This window comes from Sapajus apella, unplaced genomic scaffold (assembly GCF_009761245.1).
Source record: "Sapajus apella isolate SASKATOON/1434 unplaced genomic scaffold, GSC_monkey_1.0 scaffold7, whole genome shotgun sequence".
Taxonomy (NCBI): domain Eukaryota; kingdom Metazoa; phylum Chordata; class Mammalia; order Primates; family Cebidae; genus Sapajus; species Sapajus apella.
The window spans coordinates 47,419,134-47,441,822 of NW_022436947.1; the positions used below are offsets into that span (position 1 = coordinate 47,419,134).

Sequence of the window (22,689 nt, forward strand, 5' to 3'; positions counted from 1 at the left end):
AAAGCATGAGGAATTATTAGTGTTTCCTAGGCGCTAAAGAAAATGATAAAAGAGAAGCGAATGGATAAAATCATTGAAACTGGTCCTGCCAAGATGAAATTTAGAGTGGCAAGAGATATTTGTGTCTGTTCAAGTGACCACAGGTGCAGAATTCAAGTTTAGAGCAATATCTTGAATAGACTAAAGCAGAGAAAAATAAAGGCATGTGAAATCTGAAGGGAAGAAGGTTGCAGCAATCAGAAGCAAAGATCAATAAAAGATTGATGTTATCTAACAACAGCAACAGGGAAAAGAAAGCTAAATTTGGAACTACTGTGAACAAAACAGCAACTAGAACTTGGGGAAAGATTGAGTACAGAGAAAAGAAGGTATACCTCAAAGGTCGGGATAGGGAGGATAATTTAAACCAACTTTCAATACAATATTTGTGAACATTTTAAATATGAGAGTCCACTGTAACTAGAAATAGAAGCAGATATATGAAATATATTCTCATGACTGCTACCTATTGATATTTTGATTTTAGACCAGTGAGTAGATCTCTGCTGTCATCAGATTCCCAGGTTTCTGAAGTGGCCTCAGGTATCACTGTGGGCTAGATAACCACACTCAAAGGTTAACTGCATCCGGAAAGAGCAGTAGTAATCTGAAGCTCTTAAGCTCTGCCATGCAGTTTGCCCAGCCAACTGGAAATGGTAATCTATCCCAACCTGCAGGGTAGAAGCAACCAATGATGCCAATGGAGGAGGAGTCTTTGGCCCTCTTCAGATGAGTCACACTGGACTGTGCTGCTAAAATAAATTTGAGTTATGTTTCGTTTAGCTGTTAATTGTTATCAGAGTCCCAAGAAACCTCGTTTACTGTGTTTTGCGGAGATGCTGTCCTACTACTTGTTGTATCTTCAGAACCTATCACAGGGCCTGGCACATAACAGACAAACCAGCAGCTTTGTTTAAATCGTTAAACAGAATTTTTTTGAACATTGAAACATAATAAAACCACAGGATAATTTCACTCATTTTTCAGAACTCAAACTGTGAAAATAACAATTGCCCAACTTAGAATCTTCTGATTGGAACTTGCTCTTCACCCTTCTCTTCCCATGCAGCCTAAACTGCAAAATTGCAAGTTCCAAATGTCAGGCTGTGTGTCACTGGTGGTATTTGTCATTTACACCCAGACTCATGCTTTCTGCTTGTGTACAGAAAGGATAACAACGTGGCTGGCTTGCTATTATAATGAGAAGGAGGCCTCTGCATGCCTATCGCTCACTTGTAATAAAGTACAGCATCTCATCTTCCACTAAGGCTTCTCACCAGGCATTAGAGGATTCTCTCATCAGGGTTAGTGTTGTTAGTAAGCCCACAGTTGCAAATTCATGTCAATACTCCTGTGACCAATTTGTTATATACTGTCATTTAAAAAAAAAAAACACCACCACACTGGCCATTCTTTTTCACTTCAGCCCTGTTTTTTAAAATTATAATTTTCACAGAAGTGTAATATACATACAAAAAATGCATATCATAATTGTGCAGCTTGATGACTTTTCACAAACTGAACACAGCTCATGAAACAAAAATCTGGATCAAGAAACACAAATTTACCAGCACTCAAGAAGCCCTCTCATGCTTCCTAGAAGTCAGTAACCTCTCACATTCACAAGGGTGAAATTTGTCTGACCTTCCAATACCAGAGATAGCTTTGGTTTGGTTTAGGCTTTTATAATAAATGGATTCATGCAATCTGCACTCATTCATGCCTAGCCCTGGCTTTGTTACTTGGGAAAATGTGCCCTTGTGTAACATATGCATGCCATAATTTTATGCCCATAATTTGGGTATAACACAAAGAAAGCAAAGCAAAGCTAGAAGCTGTATTATATGATGACTTTATGTTATTCTTAGTCTTTTTAAAGCACAGGTAAAATCAGAACCAGTTTAAAAGTTGAAAGCTATACAAGAGATATATGAGTCTTGTTAGTTGAAAATCTGTCTCAAGTTACAGCTATGTGTTGGGAGCTTCTTACATTGGAATGTACAGTAGGGGTCAATATTCCCTGAAACTCATGAATGACATGGACAAGAGGGCAGAAGGCAGCCCAGACTTGCTGTCACAGGCACAGTAGTTGCTATGGAATTTAAAGACTAATAATTGTTATAGAGGACCCAAACCCTCTATAACTAAGGCATCTAATGTAATGGGATAGTGAAAATTTAGTCAGAAACAACTTGGCCATAAGAATTTTAGGAACTATTCTTCTTTTGACATTAGAGGTCAGTGAATGTCCTAGTCCAGATTGACTCAGGACGAGAGGTGCCCAGCCCACTTCTTATAAAACTCAGTACAACAGGAGAGGATCAAGGGAGCAAGGATGCTACCGTTTTCTGGAGAAACAGAATGTATCAACTGGGTGTGAGCACATGTGTCCTGTCGCAGAGAAGGGGATGATCACTTTCCATTGTCTTCTGGCATATTATGGTATTCAGCACCCATAAACACCGAACAATCCAGAATTTACTGGACACCTTGGAACTCTGGTTCCCTCCTTGCATCATTCGCCCAGCCAGCAGTTCCGTGAGATCACACATCACCTACACCTCAATGAGAAGAAACATAGAATGCTAGCTGACGGGGATTATGTGGAGAGTCCAGAATACCCCCAATTTCATTAGAGCCATTGATGAATTATTCTCACTATAATAATTTTAATAATAGCTAACAGTTACTGAGCTAATGTTATATTTTGTTTCATTTAATCCTAAAAAAACATGAGATTGGTATTATTCTTGTCTTCATTTTACACATATGTAAAATGAGACACAAAGGTGGCCATGTGCTGACATCATGAAGTAAATTCAAGCATTTTACTACAGAGCCCATACCCTAACACAGTGCCTTTCAAAAAAATTTTTTACGATGTCCCAGTAAGAAATTATTTTACATTGTAACCCAGAACAAATATTCATATATGCATACATACACACCAAAAATGTTTTAGAAAATAATATTCACCCTTTCTATATAAATGCCTTCTATTCATATTTTGATATTTTTATATTTTAAACTCTTCTATTTACTTTTAAAATGCTCATTGCAATTTGCTAATATGGATCATGACACTTGAAAAGGTTGTGAAAATTTGATCTGCAGTTAGAAAAACTCTGATCTAAGGCACTATACCATTTTGCTTTCGCAGGCTATTTCTATTTGATTTTCTAGGAATGGATTTTATAAGGGCATTGGTAAATTTACCACCAGTGGTGTGCTGGTAAATATTTAACAATCAAATATTGGGAGCTTATAGAGGGACTGATTTTTAGTGTTTGCTGATTTCTGTAATGTAAATGCTCTCACCATGGCCAATTTTAAGCTGCCAGCATGGTGACACTGAACACAGACTTGGGAAGAGATACGTGTAATTGGCTCTTGAGAGATCATACCAGCCAACTACAGCATACCAATGATTATCCACAAAATTTTCCAGCTAAGCAGAATGGAAAAAATATGTTCTAAGGTCACTTAAATGACAGGAGAGTTCCATTATGAGAGCTTTAACTTATCAGTGGCATTTAATTGTGAATCTGATGAGATCAGGATTTTTATAAGCCTGAAATCTCATAGTGTCTGACATATAGAAGCTGACTTCTATTTGAGTATTGGGTTCATACATGCTATAACTTGAAGAACATCAATTAGGCCCTAATACTTTACTATCTGTACACAAAGGTATCTAAAATTCCATGATTAAAAATGTTTCTCTCTTTATTGTTTTAACCCTGTGTTTGGGGGCCATTCAAAAATTCGATCATCCCTAAATGGGTAACAAATTAACTCGCATTAATGTGCCAGACTGATGGTTTAATAAATCAGATCACCTGATTGTGGTAAGTAAGAGAATTGAGAAGATGGTACTGCTGATAATAGCATAAAGGTAAAGATTATTCTGGAGTCATTGCATTTCTGGAAAGACCTGTCATGAATACAGTAGCATGAAGGGAGCCATCATGAAGCCTGTGGCCATAGGAGATTCAAGACAGCATCAGGTATCTGTGTAAGGCTATAAATGGGATAAAAGTTATGGGATTAAATAAAATAATCTATGTAGAATATTAACCATAGTTTTAGCACATAGTAGGTGCTCAGTGAATTTTATTATCTTTAATGTAAAGGGTATGGGAAAGACAGAGAGAGGCTATTTAGGAATCTTTTAGCAGCAAGTTGCATAAAACCAATTTCAAACTGACTTCAGCAAAACAAAAAGGGAATTTATTGTCTCATGTAACTGGGAAATCTTAGCTGGATTAAGCAGCATGGGTCTCACTATGTCCCCATATTTTGAACCTGCAATTCTCTGTGTTTATTCTGAGGCAGGCCTTTGTCTCATGGTAGTAAGATAGCCACCAGCAGCTCCCATACTTACAAGAGCTTACATGCATTCTTTTAAGCCACTCTATCAGAGAGAGGATGCTTTTCTCCTGGTGGTACTGAAAAATGTTCTTAAACCATCCTGCTTGGCAGCAACAATTTGGTGACAAGCTCATTCCTTAACCAACTGTGGTATCCAGGGATGCTTGACTCTGGTTAATCAGCTGTGTCACAAACCACTCATCAAGTGAAGAATTAATTCACCTCACTTTAGAAACATATGTGTTGGTTCCCAAAGGAAAACAGTAGTGTAGTTTCCAGGAAAAAGAAAAAGAAATAGATGCTAATCTGTCAAACCAAAAGGAGAAAATTCAGGTCTGTTTTAGCTGATTGGGATTTTGCTTAAATGTGAAACTTTTCCCAAATGTTGAACATCTTATTCAGGAAGTCAATTCAGGGATGATATTCAAAAGGCTTAACGACTAGTATCAAGTTATCGAAATGGGCAATAATCATAACCTTGGAAATGGAACCTAAAGACCCTGCTGTGCCAGATCTGATACTTTAATTATTGTGTCTTGAGGAAATTTGGGTGCCGATGGATGGGAGAGGATAGGTGGAGATATGCCAGAGAGAGACCAGAATAGCCAGGAAGGTGGAGGAAGACCCAAGGGATTGGTAGGATTGACCATTCACCAGGTGAATGGAAATATTTTAACAACTGGTATGGCTGTACCAGCATGTGCCACCTGAGTTTAAGCCTTGACTAAATCTATTTGCAGCAGTAAAATTAAAGAAAGATATTCTCTCAAATGCTACCTTCAGAACGATGGCCCATTGAATTATGGGGATGGCTCTTTTAGTAGAAGGCTCCAGAAGGCCCAAGGAATTTCCAGCAAACAGGATATAGAATGAAGGCAAACATGTATACACAGAGAGAAGTAAAATCAAACCATAAAATAGACAAAATGGTAGTGGAACTTTTCTTCCCTTTTTTAAAAATTTGTGACAAATATAGCTTTTATGAAATTAAGCTAATAATACCTAATGCCTAGTCTTACTGCTTTTCTTCTGTATTAGCCCATATATTGACCATTTTGGCACTGTTCATTCCTTCTTATAGGTTTGATTTTCCATCTGGTGTTGTTTCTTCTTCCTTTGAAGTAATTCCTCTAGCATTTCTTTTCCTTTCTTTTTCTTTCTTTCCTTCTTTTTTTTTGAAACAGAGTTTTGCTCTTGTTGCTAGGACTGGAATGCAATGGCAGGCGCAAGCTCAGCTCACTGCAACCTCCGCCTCCTAGGTTCAGGCGATTCTCCTGTGTCAGCCTCCCACGCAGCTGGGATTACAGGCATCCACCACCAAGACCAGCTAATTTTTGTATTTTTAGTAGAGACATGGTTTCACCATATTGGTCAGGCTGGTCTCAAACTCCTGACCTCAGGTGATCCACCCACCTTGACCTCTCAAAGTGCTAGGATTACAGACGTGAGCCACTATGCCTGGCCCTCCTCTAGTATTTCTGATTCTGTAAGTCTACTAATTATGAAATGTGTTCTAATTGCCTTAACAAGTCTTTACTTCACCTTCTTAAAATATAGTTTAACTGGAAAGAGAATTCTGTGATGCTTGACCAATTTTTCCCCAGAACTTCAAAGATGCCATTTCATTAAGTTATGGCTGTTATTTTTTTATGATAATAAGTCAGCTATCAGTAATATTTTTTTACACTATACATATGTGCTGCTTTATTCTAACTGTTTTCAAGGGTTTTCCTTTACTTTTAGTTTTATCAATTTGGCTATGATTTAACTACATATGGTTGTATTTATATTTATCCTGCTTAAGAATTGCTGAGTTCCTTGGTTTTGTAATCTTATGTTTGGCACCAAATCTGGGGAATTATTGGCCATTACTTCAAGTATTTTCTTACATTCTTTCTGCTCTCCTTCTGAAACATTAATTTTGCATATATGAGACTGCTAAATATTGTCCAACTGGACACTGAAGATTTGTTCAATTTATTTTCTTTTTTTTTCTCTAATTGGATTGGATTTCTTTTGGTCCACTTTCAAGTTTATTATTTTGCCTCTCCAATCTGTTGCCTCCTGCTATGAAGTCCTTATTTTAAATATTGTACTTTGAGTTCTAGAATCTCCATATAGTATTTTTTATAGTTTCCCTTCTCTGCTGAGATTCCCCATCAATTCATTCATTTTGTTATATTTTCAAACATATTTATAATAGTCAAAGTTCTTGTCTGTCGATTCCAAAACGTGAACCACTTCAGGTTTTATTTCAAATAATGCTTTCTCTCTTTACTCTGGGTGCTGTTTTTCTGTTTTCTTATATTTCTCAATTTACACTTATATGCTGGTTATTATAGAACATATTTTTGTAGGCAGTCTGAATTACATCATCTTTCTTTAAGAGTTTGAGTTTTGTCCTAAAAGGCACGTAAATGAATACTGGTGGATCATTTTACTTTTGTTAGACTTAGTTTCTTTCTTTATAAAGGCAGGTCTGTTTTATACTTACTCTGATGGCATGCCCCTAATTCTAGAGTTCAGCGTTTACTAATAGAACAGAGCCTGGCTTTCGAGGGTTTAAATAAAAAGCACAAGGTGCCTAGTTTGATCTCTGCCCTCTGGCTGGCTTGGAACTCTAATAATCTCTTAGATATATCTGCAAGGCCTCACCGAGTCTCACCCTGTGGATGACCACTCAGATCTGCCCACCAAATCCACGCAGTTTACTACCCCACACACAGCAGCCACTTTAGCAGCCTAGAATTCTATTCAAGAATCCCTGCCTCCTCAAGTCAGAAAGACTGCCACTGCTCCATGGCAGGAAAGTGCCCTGTGCAGAATACTGGGAAATCCATGGGGGTAACCATGAGGTTTCTTTCAGGTACTTTTTTAATCTCAAATATCATAGTTTGCTTCATATTTTTTCTTCAATTTTCTGGTTATTTTCAGCAGAAAGGTAAATCCGATAACAGTCCAATATCTATAGCTGGCTTCTCCTAGTGACCATAGGAATGGTCACCAGAAATATGCCAGCAATAGAGGTGATATTTTGGCAAAGACATGTGTGACATGTCTTCTGTTTTGTAGACTTGTTTGAGCAATAATGGTAAAGCCTTCCTAAATCCTAATTCCTTATTTATTACTGACTACTATCTTGAGCAATTTGCTTTACTCTTTCTGAGTCCCTCTCTCTCTCTACTTAGAAATAGATGACATAATTCTCACCAGGAAACAGAAGTTAATTCACTATGCACAATAGTCTGAAATTATACAAGAAAAGGGATTGTATACATCTAGGAAATTATTAATAGCCACTTGATATGTCATATTGCCAATCAATAAAAATATCCTCCTATAAATTGTATTCCTCCATCTCTGCCCTTCACCATTTTGTCCAGAGCTAGAGGGAAAGCTTTTGACGAACCCAGTTTCTACACTCTGTTTATGCTGACAAACCTGAAACTTCTATTAGACTTGGCAGGCCTCGAAGAAGAAAAGGACAAAGGTGGATCACAGGGAATTTGGGAAGGCTCCAATTCAGAGGCTTTGTAATGAGGGGAAGGAACTTGAGGATGCTAAAGCCGCTGAAATGGCAACACACGCACACACACACACACACACACATACACACACACCATGAAAAAACTGTGCACTGGCTGGACACAGTAGCTCACTCCTGTAATCCCAGCACTTTGGGAGGGTGAGGCAGGCGGATAACAAGGTCAGGAGTTCAAGACCAGCCTGGTCAACATGGCAAAATGCTGCTGCTACTAAAAATACAAAAATCAGCCAGGTGTGGTAGCAGGCACCTGTAATCCCAGCTACTCAGGAGGCTGAGGCAGGAGAATCACTTGAACCTGGGAGGCAGAGGTTGCAGTGAGCCAAGATCATGCCATTGTACTCTAGCCTGGGCGAGAAGAGCAAGGCTCCATCCAAAAAAAGAAAAAAAAAAGAAAGAAAGAAAGAAAGAAAATACTATGCACTTTGATGCCTAGAAAAATAAAGATGTACTTTGAAGCGAAGCAAATAGATCTTAAATATATTCCATATTGAGTCACCCAACCAAGTGAACACTATTGATGGGAAGTACATTACCAGCAGTCACGAAGGTTTAGCACAATCTGTTTGCCTACCTCACAAAGTCACATTCCTCTACATTCAGAAGATAAAGAAAACAGGAGATGTGATTTTTATTTTTAAATTTACCTTACTTAGTTTGTTTGGTCCAAGGTCAAGTAGTGAAGTGAGGCTTTCTCCTTTTGGCCACCTCACCATCCGTTTCTCAGATTCAGCATGCCAACTGGCAATGTCCCTCTCTTCAACGTAGTTATCCAGGTTATTGGGTGTTTTTATCTGCTCTATTAATAAAATTGGGATTTCAAACAGTCTTAAACTCAATAAATTTGAAGGAAAGCAGAACTCTTCTCCCTAACTTTAAATCTTAGTGCACAAGGCTGGTCTTTTCTATTCTGCCGTGTCCTTCATGCTCTGAAAGAAATTAACCTGTCATTTGATGTTTTGTTTTCCATTCCTCCTAATCCCTCTCAGATCAACAACAGGTATTTTATTGCTTTTTTTCTCTGAATGCTCTCAAATTTTCCATTTTTAATTTATGCTTTTCTTTCTGTAAAAATCAACAAACAATTTAACATCAAAAAGTCAGATCACAGATATTTGGGCCAAATTTGTCTAGTGCCAAAGCTGAATTTTGACCTAGTATTTTGAAAATGACGGATTTTTTTTAGCAATCTTCATTCTCTGAATCAAATTTCGGAATTTTTTTTTCAATCTCCTGACCAATCTTTCTAAAACTTACATGCTACTTGGAATTTATTATTTAACCAACACTGGACAACTGTGTCTGAGGCACTGTGGAAAGTGTAACAATGTCTAGAGTATGGTCCTTGATATATAGTAGTTTACAATCTAATGGGAAAAAAAGAATAATTTTCTAACTTTGCAAATAAAACACAAGACAAAATATGATCCTCATGATAAACATAGCACAGAGTATATGTGAATTTAGCAAATGAAGTTACAGTGGAGTAACGTGGAAGAAGAAATTTTATGGTAGATCTACTAAAAATGATTGAGTTTGAAATGGTGAGCTACTCATAATAGCTTCCTAAGACTTCTGGGGAAAATGTCCTTTTTCTCTAGTAATAGTAAAAGAATTACAGTCATGGAATAGCATATTGCCCATTAAAAATGCCAAGATAGATACAGCCTCTGTTTGTTTACCACACTGAAAATGTCAGTCTAAGAGCAAGAGCTATGCCCTTTGTTGTCTGTAATACCGACAGTTGAAAAATTATAGAACATAATCAAATTGCACATACTGGGACTAACCCTAATTTTGCTCCAGATTGATTGAGTGTGCAGGATTTGAGCACTTTCAGAAGCCCTTCAGCAATTTAAGGATTTATTTCTGGGAAAGAGTATGTATGATTTCAGGCATTGTATCTCCCAGATAGACCCTTTCTTTTTCCTGGATAAACTACTTTCACATTGACTGAAAGTGCATTTCATTTCTGACACCAAGTTCCTGAGAAAAGAGAGGACAAAAATACATATTAGCATATGCAGAGTATAGAAATGCTTTGAGCTTACATATTCCAGGGGTTATATTCACAGCAAACCTCTGACATTCTATTAATGCATCGATTAATAAAACATTGGTGAGCAAGTTGCCTACGGAGAGGGTTACACATGCTTGTTTATAGTTGACACATCACTCATCATCCCTGAATGGAGAACTTTGACTGTAGAGATGCAGTTCTCCAGCTGCATATGAATGCGGCTGCAGTAGGAAGCCTGCTTATCTGAGGAATGTGCTGCTGGCTGATTTATACTGAAAAGTACCTGAAAAGAGGTGGTTGGTACCCTTTCACACAATCCCATAAACTGTTACACAGAGGTAAACAGTGGCATTGAATTAAGTATGTTTGTCTGATTTTCAATGTTATCTTTTTTTTTGTTTTTAGTTTCTTAAGGCTTCATTTTAAATAATGCTGTGTCTCTGAATTATGCATAGTCCTACAGTATTAATCACTATAAATTCTGCTATAAAGTAAATAAAAATACAAAGACAGTGTATTTAAACATTAATTGATTTTTGATTTGCAATTCTCTAAGATGAGATTAAATGTTACTTAAATATGCCCTGTCAGAGAGCTAAAAGGAAAAATAGTTTACATGACATTATCATCAGCCAACTTATGGTCTGCATATCTAATTTTTAAATTTATATAACACATGTAGTATAAGGAAATCATTTTTTGAGTACAGCACTTAACGATTATCATGTTGAAGGAAACCTATGGTATACAAACTTTCAAGATTTTCACTAATGATGGAAATCATTGGCAAAAACAGAGATGTATATTTTTCTAGCACTCTCTATATAAAAATGTGTAAGCATTTGGAATGTTATTTGACAGCAGGGACGATGTTTGTTTACAACTAAGGTATATATCCTGGGTATCCAGCCCATAGCCTAGCCTAGTACATACATAGTAGGTATTCAATAAATATTTCATAAGTGAATGCATCTCTGAAGCTTTGAGATAGAATAATGTGCATGTTCCTTATTTAGTATACTCCTGACCACAAATTTAAGAAGTAAATGTAGGTCAGTTCAGGTCCACATCTCTTCTGGTTTCCTAGATGCCAGTCTCAGTTGCAATATTCAAATACAAAGGCGGCATTTTTTCTTGCATAATACAAAGTCATTACTATATTTCTACCAGTTGGTTAACCATATGATCAAAGAGTGCAGTAAGGGAAAAGCATCAGATGTGACCATGTAGGTAATAAAGGAAAAATAATGCATTTCTCTTATTTAATTCCTGTTCCTCATGCCATAAATAGTAAAGAGCCATGTGCAAACACAGATGTCATGGATGTCTATATTCCTTCAAGAAACATTCATTGAATTCTTCTACTATGCCAGAATCTAGACACACAAAGAGAAATAAAACACAGTCCTTACCTGTGAAATAGGTAGACTAATGGACACTGTTGCTTTCTTTATCATTTTTGTTCATGTAATTTTCATCTCTTTAGGAGTTTGGTGGCAGGCCCTGTTCATCTGTTCCTTCCCTGTTTGAAGGACAGGACAAAGATCCAGTTTGGAAAGGAGAGACTATTCTTTCCGTGTAATGCAATGTTTCTCATTTGAAGTCTTTTTTGTCTAAGAGCCCTTTCCCAGCAGAGAATTAAGCTTTCCATAGACTATAAGGTAATCTTTACTCTTTGAGTAGCCAAACTTTCTTTACATCAAAAGATGTCTATACCTTTTGCAAAGATACATGGTAAGCCCATGTTGATAGCCTTCTTTTAATTAGCTATTTTCTTTTACTAGGCACATAAAACAATTATTTTATAGAGAAATGTCTGCATTTTTATCATTAGTGATAATGATCACAGTGTCTTTTGCCTTCCATGGCAGTTTTGCTTCAAAGGGAATTCCACATAAAGATCAAAGAGACCAGAAATTGATATAAAAAAAAAAATCTACCACAGTATCAACTTTTTAAAAAAATTATTATTATTAGACTTTCTGGTGCCCTGTGGCAGATCGCCCAGGGAGGCTCTGAGTTAATACTGAGCATTCCAATGGTTGCTGCCTCAGTGCTGAGATTCATACCTAAACAAACAAACAAAACAGCCCAGCTGGCTGTGTAGCTCAGGAAAACAGCCCATCATTTGCTGCATGTGAAAAGAACAGGAAGCAAGTGGAAATCTAGGTTTTAAAGGGCACTGCTAATATGAAAAGGGAGAAATGTCAAAAATGTTGAAGTAAACACTGGACTAGCTCCTGTCTTGCTTGTTTCGTTGAGTTCTTTCCTTCCTAGGCACTTGGAAAATTCTAAATGGTTTGCCATTTCATTAATTCTCAATGAGCACATAAGAAAACAAACATAAAGCAAAATAGCAATGGCAAATATTTCTTGAACAAACTATAACAGGAATATAGAGCCAGAAATCAACAATTTGATTGAGGAAGGGAAATAGGACAGAATACTTGGTCTTTCCTGGTAGTAACTGTTGCGTCTTAAATGATAAGTAGGTGTTTGCTGGAGAAATCAGTATAGAAGGACATTCTTGGCAAAAGGGAATAGCATGAGCAAAAGCAAGGGGTTATCAACATCCTGAACGTCTACTGAGTGCACATAGTTCAATAGCTTTAGAGCTAGCCAGGGACAAGATCATAAAGCACTGAGAAGAGATTTATAATGAGTTAGTTCTTAAACCTGTGGGCAAAGGAAAGCCAGTATACGTTGATAGAAGATAGGCTACACTGAATAGTAACTCAGATTGTGTATTAGAGTGTCTGGCTCAATGAGACATCATTCAATTTGCTAACATTTGCAAATTTATCTGAAAGCACATGGGTGGTATGGCGTTTAGGCATCCTGATGGGGTCTTGGAACAGCTATGAAAGCCCTTCCTTCATAAAACCCTTCCAATACACAATCATTCTTGAAAGTTGGAGAGCAGACAGGCATGCTCAACTGCACACACAAGGGCATGTGGCTGCAACCTGTCAGAAAAATGCACTAGGAGCCCGATGTGGTCACATCCCTCACTTGACTCTGAAAATAATAAGCTCATCTGATCTAAGGGAATGGAAGTAAGCAAGCAGTGTAAATGTGCTGACCAAGTGTTTGCTCTATTGCTAGAAAGCTGAGTGTTAAAGAATTCAACAGCAGATACATGCGTTCATGTGTGCAGGCAACTAGAGTGCTCCACTCCAAAGTTTTGGAAAGCTCCCTAGAAAGATCCCAGACTACTGTCAAAAACATGATCCTCACAGCACGGCTTTGCCTGATTCCCAGTAGATCCATCTGTTCTAGCCTAGGATGTAAAAAGATGCTTAATTTATGGAACTGTCCTAAGCTGGAGTCTACTGTGTTCACTCCAGCACTAGCATTCATTGTACCCCCTAAGACGTGAGGACCAAATGAGGAGTTGCCTCACTCTGGATAGGGGAGGCAGCCACCAGCAATCAAACTTGCCCCATCATCTGTAGTTGTACAGGTTATGCAACAATAAGTTGAGAAATCATGTACTTGTAAAGTGGGTATTTTTTCCTAATGCTCAACACGGTGCTCTGGAGGGTGGTAGCAGCTCTCTACGAATTTATTGCTACGGTCCTGCTACAAATTATAAGAGCTCAGCATAGGTGGGAATAAGGAATAAGTGGTAGCTTTAGGAGACGTTAAGTGGTTAGATTCTGCAGGGCTTAGTGGCTAATTGAAAGACGGTGGCCGGGGGTGAAGTGGGGACGACTCTAGGGTGCAGATTTCTGGCTTGAGAGCCTGGAAACAGAGAAGATCCACAGGTAGACCGTGAGGTGTCTGAGAGAGTGTGGGTACAGCTGCTTAGCAGGCAGTTGACCCGAGAAGACTGGAGCTCATTTAAGTTTTAGCTGACACTATGAAAATAGATTAGTTGACCCAAGAAGGGGTAGTGGGAGTATGAGGGAAGGCAGGTGCTAAACAATGGAATTTGAGACGTTGTGAAGATGAAGCATGAGAACAGAAACCTAGGAAGTTGTAAGAGGTAGAGAATAGTCAAGATTTCAATTAAGGTCAAGTAAAATGAGGACTACAGTGAGTTTATAGTTTACTCAATTTGGAAACTAGTAGACAAGTAGCAGCTTTTTCCACAACTCCTTTGTTAGAGCAGTTGGGGCAGAATCTTAACCTCAATGGGCCAGGAGAGTTCATCTATCAAGGGAAGGACAGAGACACGGTGGTAGAAATGCAGAAATGGCAACAGAGTTTATTGTGTTTTGTTGTGTTTTAAATGGAAAGGAGAAGAGTCCATAAAAAAGGTTAGTTTACAAATGCAGGTGAAAGAGAAGGAGTATAAACTCATATCCATGTTGCTACCCTACCCAAAACAAAGCAAACGACTCAGTAGAGAGAGGACTGGACTTGGCTTTGGAAAGAAAAGAAAACTGGAGTCCAAACCCAACCTGTAATAAGTACACTTCATCAGGTCACCTCTCTGATGCTCTGTGCCCATTTCTGTGAGATGGGACCACTAGGACCTACATCATGGAGTGCGTAAGGATGGAGTGAGAATACCTGTGGGAGAGTGCCTGGTGCAGTGGTGTACTGTGTGTGTAGTAAATGGTTTTCTGAGCCATCCCATTAAAGGTCTGATTGGGCATGATCGATGTAATCACTGTTGCTTTCTTTACCATTTTTGTTCATATAATTTTTATCTCTTTAGGAACGTGGTGACAGGCTCTATTAGTCTGTTCCTCCTTTATTTGAAGGACAGGCCAAAGATCCAGTTTGGAAATGAGAGAGGACTAGCATGACACATTGGCTTCACCATTGATATCTCCCAGAGGTACAGAAACAGGATTCATGAAGATGTTGACAAGACTCCAAGTTCTTACCTTAGCTTTGTTTTCAAAGGGATTTTTACTCTCTTTAGGGGACCATAACTTTCTAAGGAGAGAGATTAAAATAGAAGGTGACCTTGTTTTAGGGGGGCTATTTCCTATTAATGAAAAAGGCACTGGAACTGAAGAATGTGGGCGAATCAATGAAGATCGAGGGATCCAACGCCTGGAAGCTATGTTGTTTGCTATTGACGAAATCAACAAAGATGATTACTTGCTACCAGGAGTGAAGCTGGGTGTTCACATTTTGGATACATGCTCAAGGGATACCTATGCATTAGAGCAATCACTGGAGTTTGTCAGGGCATCTTTAACAAAAGTGGATGAAGCAGAGTATATGTGTCCTGACGGATCCTACGCCATTCAAGAAAACATCCCACTGCTCATTGCAGGGGTCATTGGTGGCTCTTACAGCAGTGTTTCCATACAGGTAAGATTGGCTAATCCTATTGCTAAAAGGCTGTGTCTCTTTACTTTTATGTTTTGGGGGAACAAAAGGAGAATATCGTAATAACCTCATCAATGGATTATATCAACAATGCAATTATTAATTTTTCTGGTTATTTGATAATATAGGTTTGAACATAGAGTATTTTTCTACCAATTAAAATTGTTTAGAAGCATATGGGTATCTATTGCAACATTAAACACTTCCCTAAAATTCAGTATTTCAAATAAGAGTATTATTGATTATAGTTTACAAGCCTAAAGATCTGATTCTGTGAACTAATGGAGCCTGGGTTTCATTGAGGGTGGCTGTGCTCCAGATTGTCTCTTATCCACCTCCTGGAATCAATCACCTAGCCCAGGAATGTTCCTCTCTGAGTGATGGCAGAGGTGCAAGAGAATGCAAACTCAGCTCACAAAACTCTTTCAAGTTTCTGTTTGCTTCGCACCTGTAAACATCCCATTAGCCAAAGCAACTCACAGGGCTCAGCCCAGAACGAAGGAGCTGGTAAGTAGGCCCTGCCTATGGGACAAGTGTTGCAGTTACATAACAGAGTGTCAAGGTAAGATGAAACAATAATTTGAATCCATGGATATAATCAAACACAAGGAGATATAATGTTTTCCCCACTTATTTTTACTAGGGCATTTTTTTTTGCTTAGAGACAAAATATAAATAATTTTTCAGGATATAAATCTAAAAATGTGTGCAGAGGAGCCAGAGGATTACTACCATTAAAAGAAAGGAAACATTTAGTACATAACTTAAACTAGATATAAAGCTAATAATTGGCTGTCATATACAAACTCTTCCAATCCTTAATTACAGGGTTACCAAATTTTATTGAAGTAAATAAGTGAGAAATCATCTAGCTCAACTTTGTCATTTTCCCAGTCCCCAGAAAGATTGGTTTCATGAAAAATCCCACTGGTAGGTAGCACAAGAACTAGAACTCAGATAAATCTTTTGTACTTCTGTGCTCTTTTAACTACCCCATTTGATATTTACATGTTACTTTACGCTTAGTATTTTTTCTGAGAGAACTAATGTCACAGTAATAAAAGTCCATGATTCTAAGAGTCATACACTTTGCCTGCCACCAAATTACTACAATCAAAGCCCCAAGCATTGAAAGAAACTATACTGCACTCATGTTGTCTTTTTATGTCACGAACCACTTAAATTGGCTATATTTGGATTGAAATAACCTTCTTTCTGTAACTCACATTTGTGGCATTTAAAATTCTAGGTATAGGCTGGGCACAGTGGCTCTCACCTGTAATCCCAGCACTTTGGGAGGCCAAGGCAGACAGATTACCCGAGGTAAAGTGTTTGAGACCAGCTTGGCCAACATGGTGAAACCCTGTCTCTACCAAAAATACAAAACATTAGCCAGGCATAGTGGTGCACACCTGTGTCCCAGCTACTTGGGAGGCTGAGGCAGGAGGATCACTTGAACATGGGGGGCAGAGGTTGCAGTGAGCCAAGACTGGGCCACAGCCATCTAGCCTGGGGTGACTGAGCGAGATTTCATCTCAAAAAAATTATAAATAGTAATAAATAAATACATACATACATACATACATACATACATATATAAAATAAAATTCTAGGTACAATTTTGTGTGGTTTTCTATTAGCTATTCCAAATTTATTTCTTTCTTCAGATTACACCATCATATTATAAGTAATTAGGATAACTGGTTTTATATAAACATCCCTAGATTTCACTAGATGGAGAGAAAATATTGCACATATGAAAGGACATTATGTTAATTTTGCCACTCTTTCTATGCTTGGATCAGGAGAGATGAAAATTGCTGTTTTATTTGAGAAAAGAAAACATATATATATATACATATATATAAAAAGTGTGACAGATTTCATATATGTATATATATAGTCTGTCATACTTCAATCATAATTTCACCAGATGAATGCCGGTCATTTCACAAATTTATATTATACCCAATATTACCAATAGTAAGGGCTTATATACATGTGCTTTTTCTCACCTTAGTTTCTCCTAGTGCAATAAATGGTACTCTATAGCAGATGTGTAAATCTCTCATTTATCCAAAGTAATTGAGAAACTGTGCCTTGCAAAAGGCCTTTTTACAACCGAATTGTATTCTTTTACTACCTATGTACTGCTTGAAAGAAGTCAGACTAGTTCAGAGGAAAAACTATGGGCCACAAAAACCCTGTACTAGTTAGTTATTAAGAGCAGAAGACACTTCTTACTCATTGAAGGACCTACCTTATTATTTCATTTATCTGGTCAATATCACCATAAAGTCACAAATGCCAATAAGGTTCTTATCTCCACAGTATAAATGAAAAATCCAAAACTATAATGCTAGCATGGAAAGAGTACAGATTTTGGCATCAGAAAGACCTGGGTTTGAATTCCAACTCTACCGTTTACTGGTTAAGCAGTAAAATGAAGAAAATAACATCTACCTCAAAAAGTTGGTGAGAGGACAAATTAAGAAAATCGGTGGGAAATGCCTCACCAAAAACTGACAGATTCAATAAGTGGTAACTTTATGTCCCTATAATTATAGGAAAGGTCAGTGAAAAGCCAGTGCCTGAAGCCAATTCTGTGGCCTTCTCTGGTGGCCAAGCAGTCCCATGAAGTCATTGCTAGTTTTCCACATGGTGAATCAGCAAGTCAGTGTGTATTAAGCTCCTACTGTGTGCACTGCACTATGACAGGAGTTAGAACACTAAAGTCATATAGAACACAGACCTGATCTCAAGAAACTTAAAGTCTGGCTAAGGGTACAATGTGCTCTGAAATAACAGTGACCATAATTCTGAATATCTTCCTGTAGCTCACAAAGTAAGAAATGACCTTTAGAAAGGTTTGAGGATGAGTAAGAATGACGGTTGCATTGCAGAAAGGCTAACAGGGTGACAGTGTAAATTAGATGCTGAATCTGAGGAGGTCAATCAGAAAATTGTGGGAGATGTCATGTAAAAGGGGATAATAACCTTGACATGAGTAAGAAGGGACAGGAGAGAAGGCTCCATTCCCTCCTATATGGCTCCTGCGTTTCCTGACTACTCAGACTCTGATTAGGCCACAGACTCATCTGGACCAAGTCAAGCCAGGAGCTGGGGCAATTAGTCTATATACCAACCCCCAGGCAACCTTCCAAGGAACCCTTCCATACAGAGTCTTGCGTTCAGCTAGACATCATGAATCATAAGAGGTGTTAGGCAGCTGTTCCATAGCTAATAATTAAAGTATATTATTCCCTTAAAACATATATGTCCTTTAATAAAAATTCTAAAAAACACAGTCAATGGTAATCCAAAGCCATAAATTCCTAATGGTGAATTTAAGGTCATCTTGTACACTAATGAGGGAAACATTTTTGGAGAGAGGATCTCTCTGGATACCTCATACTCACACGATCCTGCTCCTGTGACCGATTCTGATCATACACCTGGTATGTGGTAACCGTGGTGACAGTGTGCAGCCTGTAGCATTGCCATCCATTTTTAACTACTTTTGACTTCCTTCATATGTACTGCAAATTGTCTTTTCTTGAACTGAACAGGGGGAAAAAAAGAGGGTGGAAGGAATAAATGAGTATGAACCTGTCACATAATTTTTAAAATTCCTACCGTCTAATTATAACATCTAGTCCCAAACCAGAGCCCAGGGTTTTTCCGTTACACAATTGCCTGTTGAGAGAGAACTTTAGAGAATGACAGCATTTGTGCATCTTCCCTTTTGTGGCTGGGTCAGTTTAGACATTGCAATCTTCCCATTAGGGCCTGGATTCCTTTCTCTGCTGAATTGCTTCAGGAGGTGCTTTCCCTCCAGCTTCCTCTTCTTTTCTTTTCTTCTCACTAAAGGAGAGAAATTCTCTGGAAGGCAGCACAGGAGCTATCCCCTGCTGTGGTAGTTCATACAATAGGCAGTGTTTGCTGATAGGAAAACTGCATGGAGGGGAATTCTTAATGACTTGCTGGGTTAAGCTGTATCACCACTGATGAAGAAACTGGATAATTATTTTCCCAACACTCTTATTAAGTACAACAAGCCAGTCTGCGGTGGTCCCTTTTATAAAACAACAGTATTGATTGCTTAATTCAGTAATCAATGAACACTAACATCAAAATCCTTCTATATTAGCAAATATATGTGGGAGTCGATTCACCCTCCCTGGTGAATAAGTTTCTTTCAAAGCATTATTAAGACTGTATCCTGCTCTTCTCCATAAGCCTGCAATCCACCCACTTCAGGGAAAATAGTATTTATTCAAGAAGAGAATCAAGTTGGTTTCCTTTAGCTAGGCGATTCTCGACATGGTACTTGTTTTGAAACAATGATGAGGTTTGTGCTTTTCAAATAGACTGTAGTCAACTGCTAAGTTGTTCAATCAAAAATGTTCGTTGAAATGACTCTCATTCTTTCTAGAGAACACATTGTTTCTTCAGTCTTTCTTGCCTAGATGGAGAAAATTTTAATCAGAACATAGCAAGTATAAGTTGACCCAGTTATTGTTTTGTCCCTGAGTGTTAAAGTGACTTCAGGAGCAAATGAAGATTTGGCTTAGATGGCATGTAAAAGTTAAGCTCATAGAAAGGGTGGGAGAGCCTTGAAAGGACTTTCCTATCTCTTTCCCATCCCTAGCATAGTCAGACCCTTTTCCAGAATTTCTAGCACTATCCATATCCCAGGAACACTCTGACTCAGGAGATGGTTATAGTTTGTCATGACAGGACATGCATTGTTCACACTGTATCCCTGAGAAGACTAACTCCCAAAATTAAATCCCTTATAGTAAATGTCACAGGTTTTAGCTATATGGGGTAGAGGGAAGAGCATATAAAGACATCACTCTATTATACCTCCTCCAGTCAATCCACAGTGCTCAAGTGGACCACCACTGGTCAAATTGTATTAAGCATTGAGTTCTTTCAATAATTCATTCCTCCTTTAAATTCAAATGTCTTGAGGAAAAGTCACACATTAATTGCCAGTTTTCTTATAGGTGCATAGGAAAAAAAGTTGCAGAACTTGTGAGTGCAATAGCCTTCATACAGTTAGCTTTCTCCAAGTTTCTGATAGACTGCTGAATGGAAACAGGTACACTCTTTCTGTGGACAAATGTGTTGACTCTAGAGCAGAGTTTCTCAACCTCGGCATTATTGTTGTTTTAGGCTAGATATAGGGCTGTCCTGTACACAGTAAAATGTTTGGTAGCATCACTGGCCTCTACCCATGAGATGCCACCAGCACCCCAAGCTTTGACATCTAAATGTATGTTTCCATACATTGGCAAGTTACAAAATTATCCTCTCTCCTCACCGAGAATCACTGATCTAGAGCAAGATATATTTAGAGCCAACATAAGGAAGAGTTCTTAAAAAGGAAATAGCCTGGGAGGAGAGGGGTTGAAGGAAGTGAGTCCTCTGTTTCTGGAGTTATTCAAGCAAAGTTACTGAAGAGACTGCAGCCACATATTAGTATTGAAGTATATGGCATTTAAGGGCATTTCTTAATGTTATAATTATATGTTACTCCATGAAAATACTCCACTATTAGGGTTTAAGTGATTGCAAAGAAAGTATTTAAAACATGGGGCAGAAACATTAAATAATGGGCTCTTTCATATTAAGATCACTTTGAAGCAGAACTCCAGTCAATTGTTATTTCACTTGATTGTATTAGTATTTTTCCAAAGTCATGAATTATCTTATTTACCTATACATTATCACTAGGGTTCTCAGAAAATAAGCATTTATTAAGCATGTATATATTAGACACAGCAAGAACATTATTGTACAGAACGTTATTGTGTAGTCTTGACAAGGAGTAGAGAGAACATAAAATAAAAATTTTAAATAGTAGACATCTTATGAGCATCTGAGGGATGTAGAATCAAATTGAAATATCAAGATCATACATAAAACAGGCCCAAATGTAAAATCTGAGTATCAGTTAACAATAGAAGTACTGGGAGATCAGAAAGAAGAACAGAATGAACAGAAAGGAATGGAATTGAACAGGAAAAAGACTTCTAGATATACATAAATAGAAAGCCTGCCTTTGATGCCTTCCTGGAAAGTTGTTTTCTCATAGTCTACAGGATGGTATCTGCACAGTCTTTCATATATGAAGGAACATAGTGTTTCTTCCACCTAGAATGCAATGTCCTTTAGCTGTCTGTATGCCTTGCCAAATCCTGCTTTCCCAGTCCTCCCCTCAAACCCTATCCCTGTGAGAACCCTTTCCTAAGCACTCACTTCATAAACATGCACCTCCATTGCTAAGTAAATATAATTTGTAATTTGCATATTTATTTTTCCATGAACTATAAGCCACTTGAGTTTAAGAACCATGTCTTTTTGTCTTTATATTACTGATACCTAGAATAATGTCTCAACCAGGTAGAAAGTAAGTCTTTTTGAATGAATTGAAAGACTTGATTACCTACTTATAATTGATAAGAACTGAAAGATGGTAACTACTGTTATACTTCCAGAAGGCTGAAAAGCTTTACAAGAATCTTGGATTAAGGGTTGCAGTCGTGACCCACCTATTCTAGATCAGCCTGGATGCTCATAAATGAGAAATAAGTGTTTTCCTGCAATGGAAGACTGGGTTAGATAGACAATGTTGCAAGGGAAGCATGTGGGACAAAATTGCCCCCATCTTCCTCACCTCCATTCTTTACACATGTGCCACAGATGCCTGATTTGACAGCAGCTCTAGGGGTTCCATTTCAATTGTCCTTAGACTATTCCAGAGAAGACCATCCAAGTTTCAACACAACTAGACAGTCAGGGCCATTTCGAATGTTACAGCCTGTCCTCTAATATAACTGTATGCAGTCTCTTCATAGGAAGAATATGCAGACAGCCAATTTATGCCAGATGCTGTGCTCATAGCTAATGCAAAGGCAGAGAGAACATCATCCTATTCCCAAGGAAAGCACAGCGACAATATTAGAAATCCATTCACTGCTCTATCACCAGTGTCTCTATCACCAAAATAGTAAAAATAATAGTTGCATTTAGGGAGTTGAATACTGCAAATACAATGATCATAGCAGGGATATGTTATAAGTATACATTTTTAGTGTGCCTTTCTTGAAAAAATTACAACACAGTGATTAAAACCCTGTGCCGACTGACTAGGATTTACTTAACCCCTCATTGTCTCTTTACTCATATCTAACATTGAGACTTTTTTTATGATTTCAACTTTTATTTTCAATTCAAAGGCCAGATATGTAGGTTTGTTACATAGGTATACTGTTTGCTGCTGAGGTTTGTGGTGCAAATAATCCTGTCACCCAGATAGCGAACATGGTATCCACTGGGTAGCTTTTCAGCCCTTGAACCCGTCCCTACCTTCTCCCCCAGTAGTTCCCAGTGTCTACTGCTGCCATCTTTATGC

At 38.0% G+C, this 22,689-nt stretch overlaps 1 protein-coding gene across 3 annotated transcripts in view; it reads left to right on the forward strand.

Annotated features, from left to right (window-relative positions):
• The window catches only part of GRM3 (glutamate metabotropic receptor 3), a 218,499-nt gene that overhangs the window by 108,344 nt on the left and 87,466 nt on the right, over nucleotides 1-22,689 (forward strand). For 2 of the 3 annotated variants that reach the window (XM_032276479.1, XM_032276481.1), the window contains exon 2: nucleotides 14,641-15,248. In XM_032276479.1, the coding sequence (XP_032132370.1) occupies nucleotides 14,781-15,248 (468 nt within the window). In that variant the 5' untranslated portion in view covers nucleotides 14,641-14,780. Of the gene's footprint in view, nucleotides 1-7,817; nucleotides 7,901-14,640; nucleotides 15,249-22,689 lie in introns of those variants that run through there. The other variant, XM_032276480.1, reaches the window with a different exon arrangement.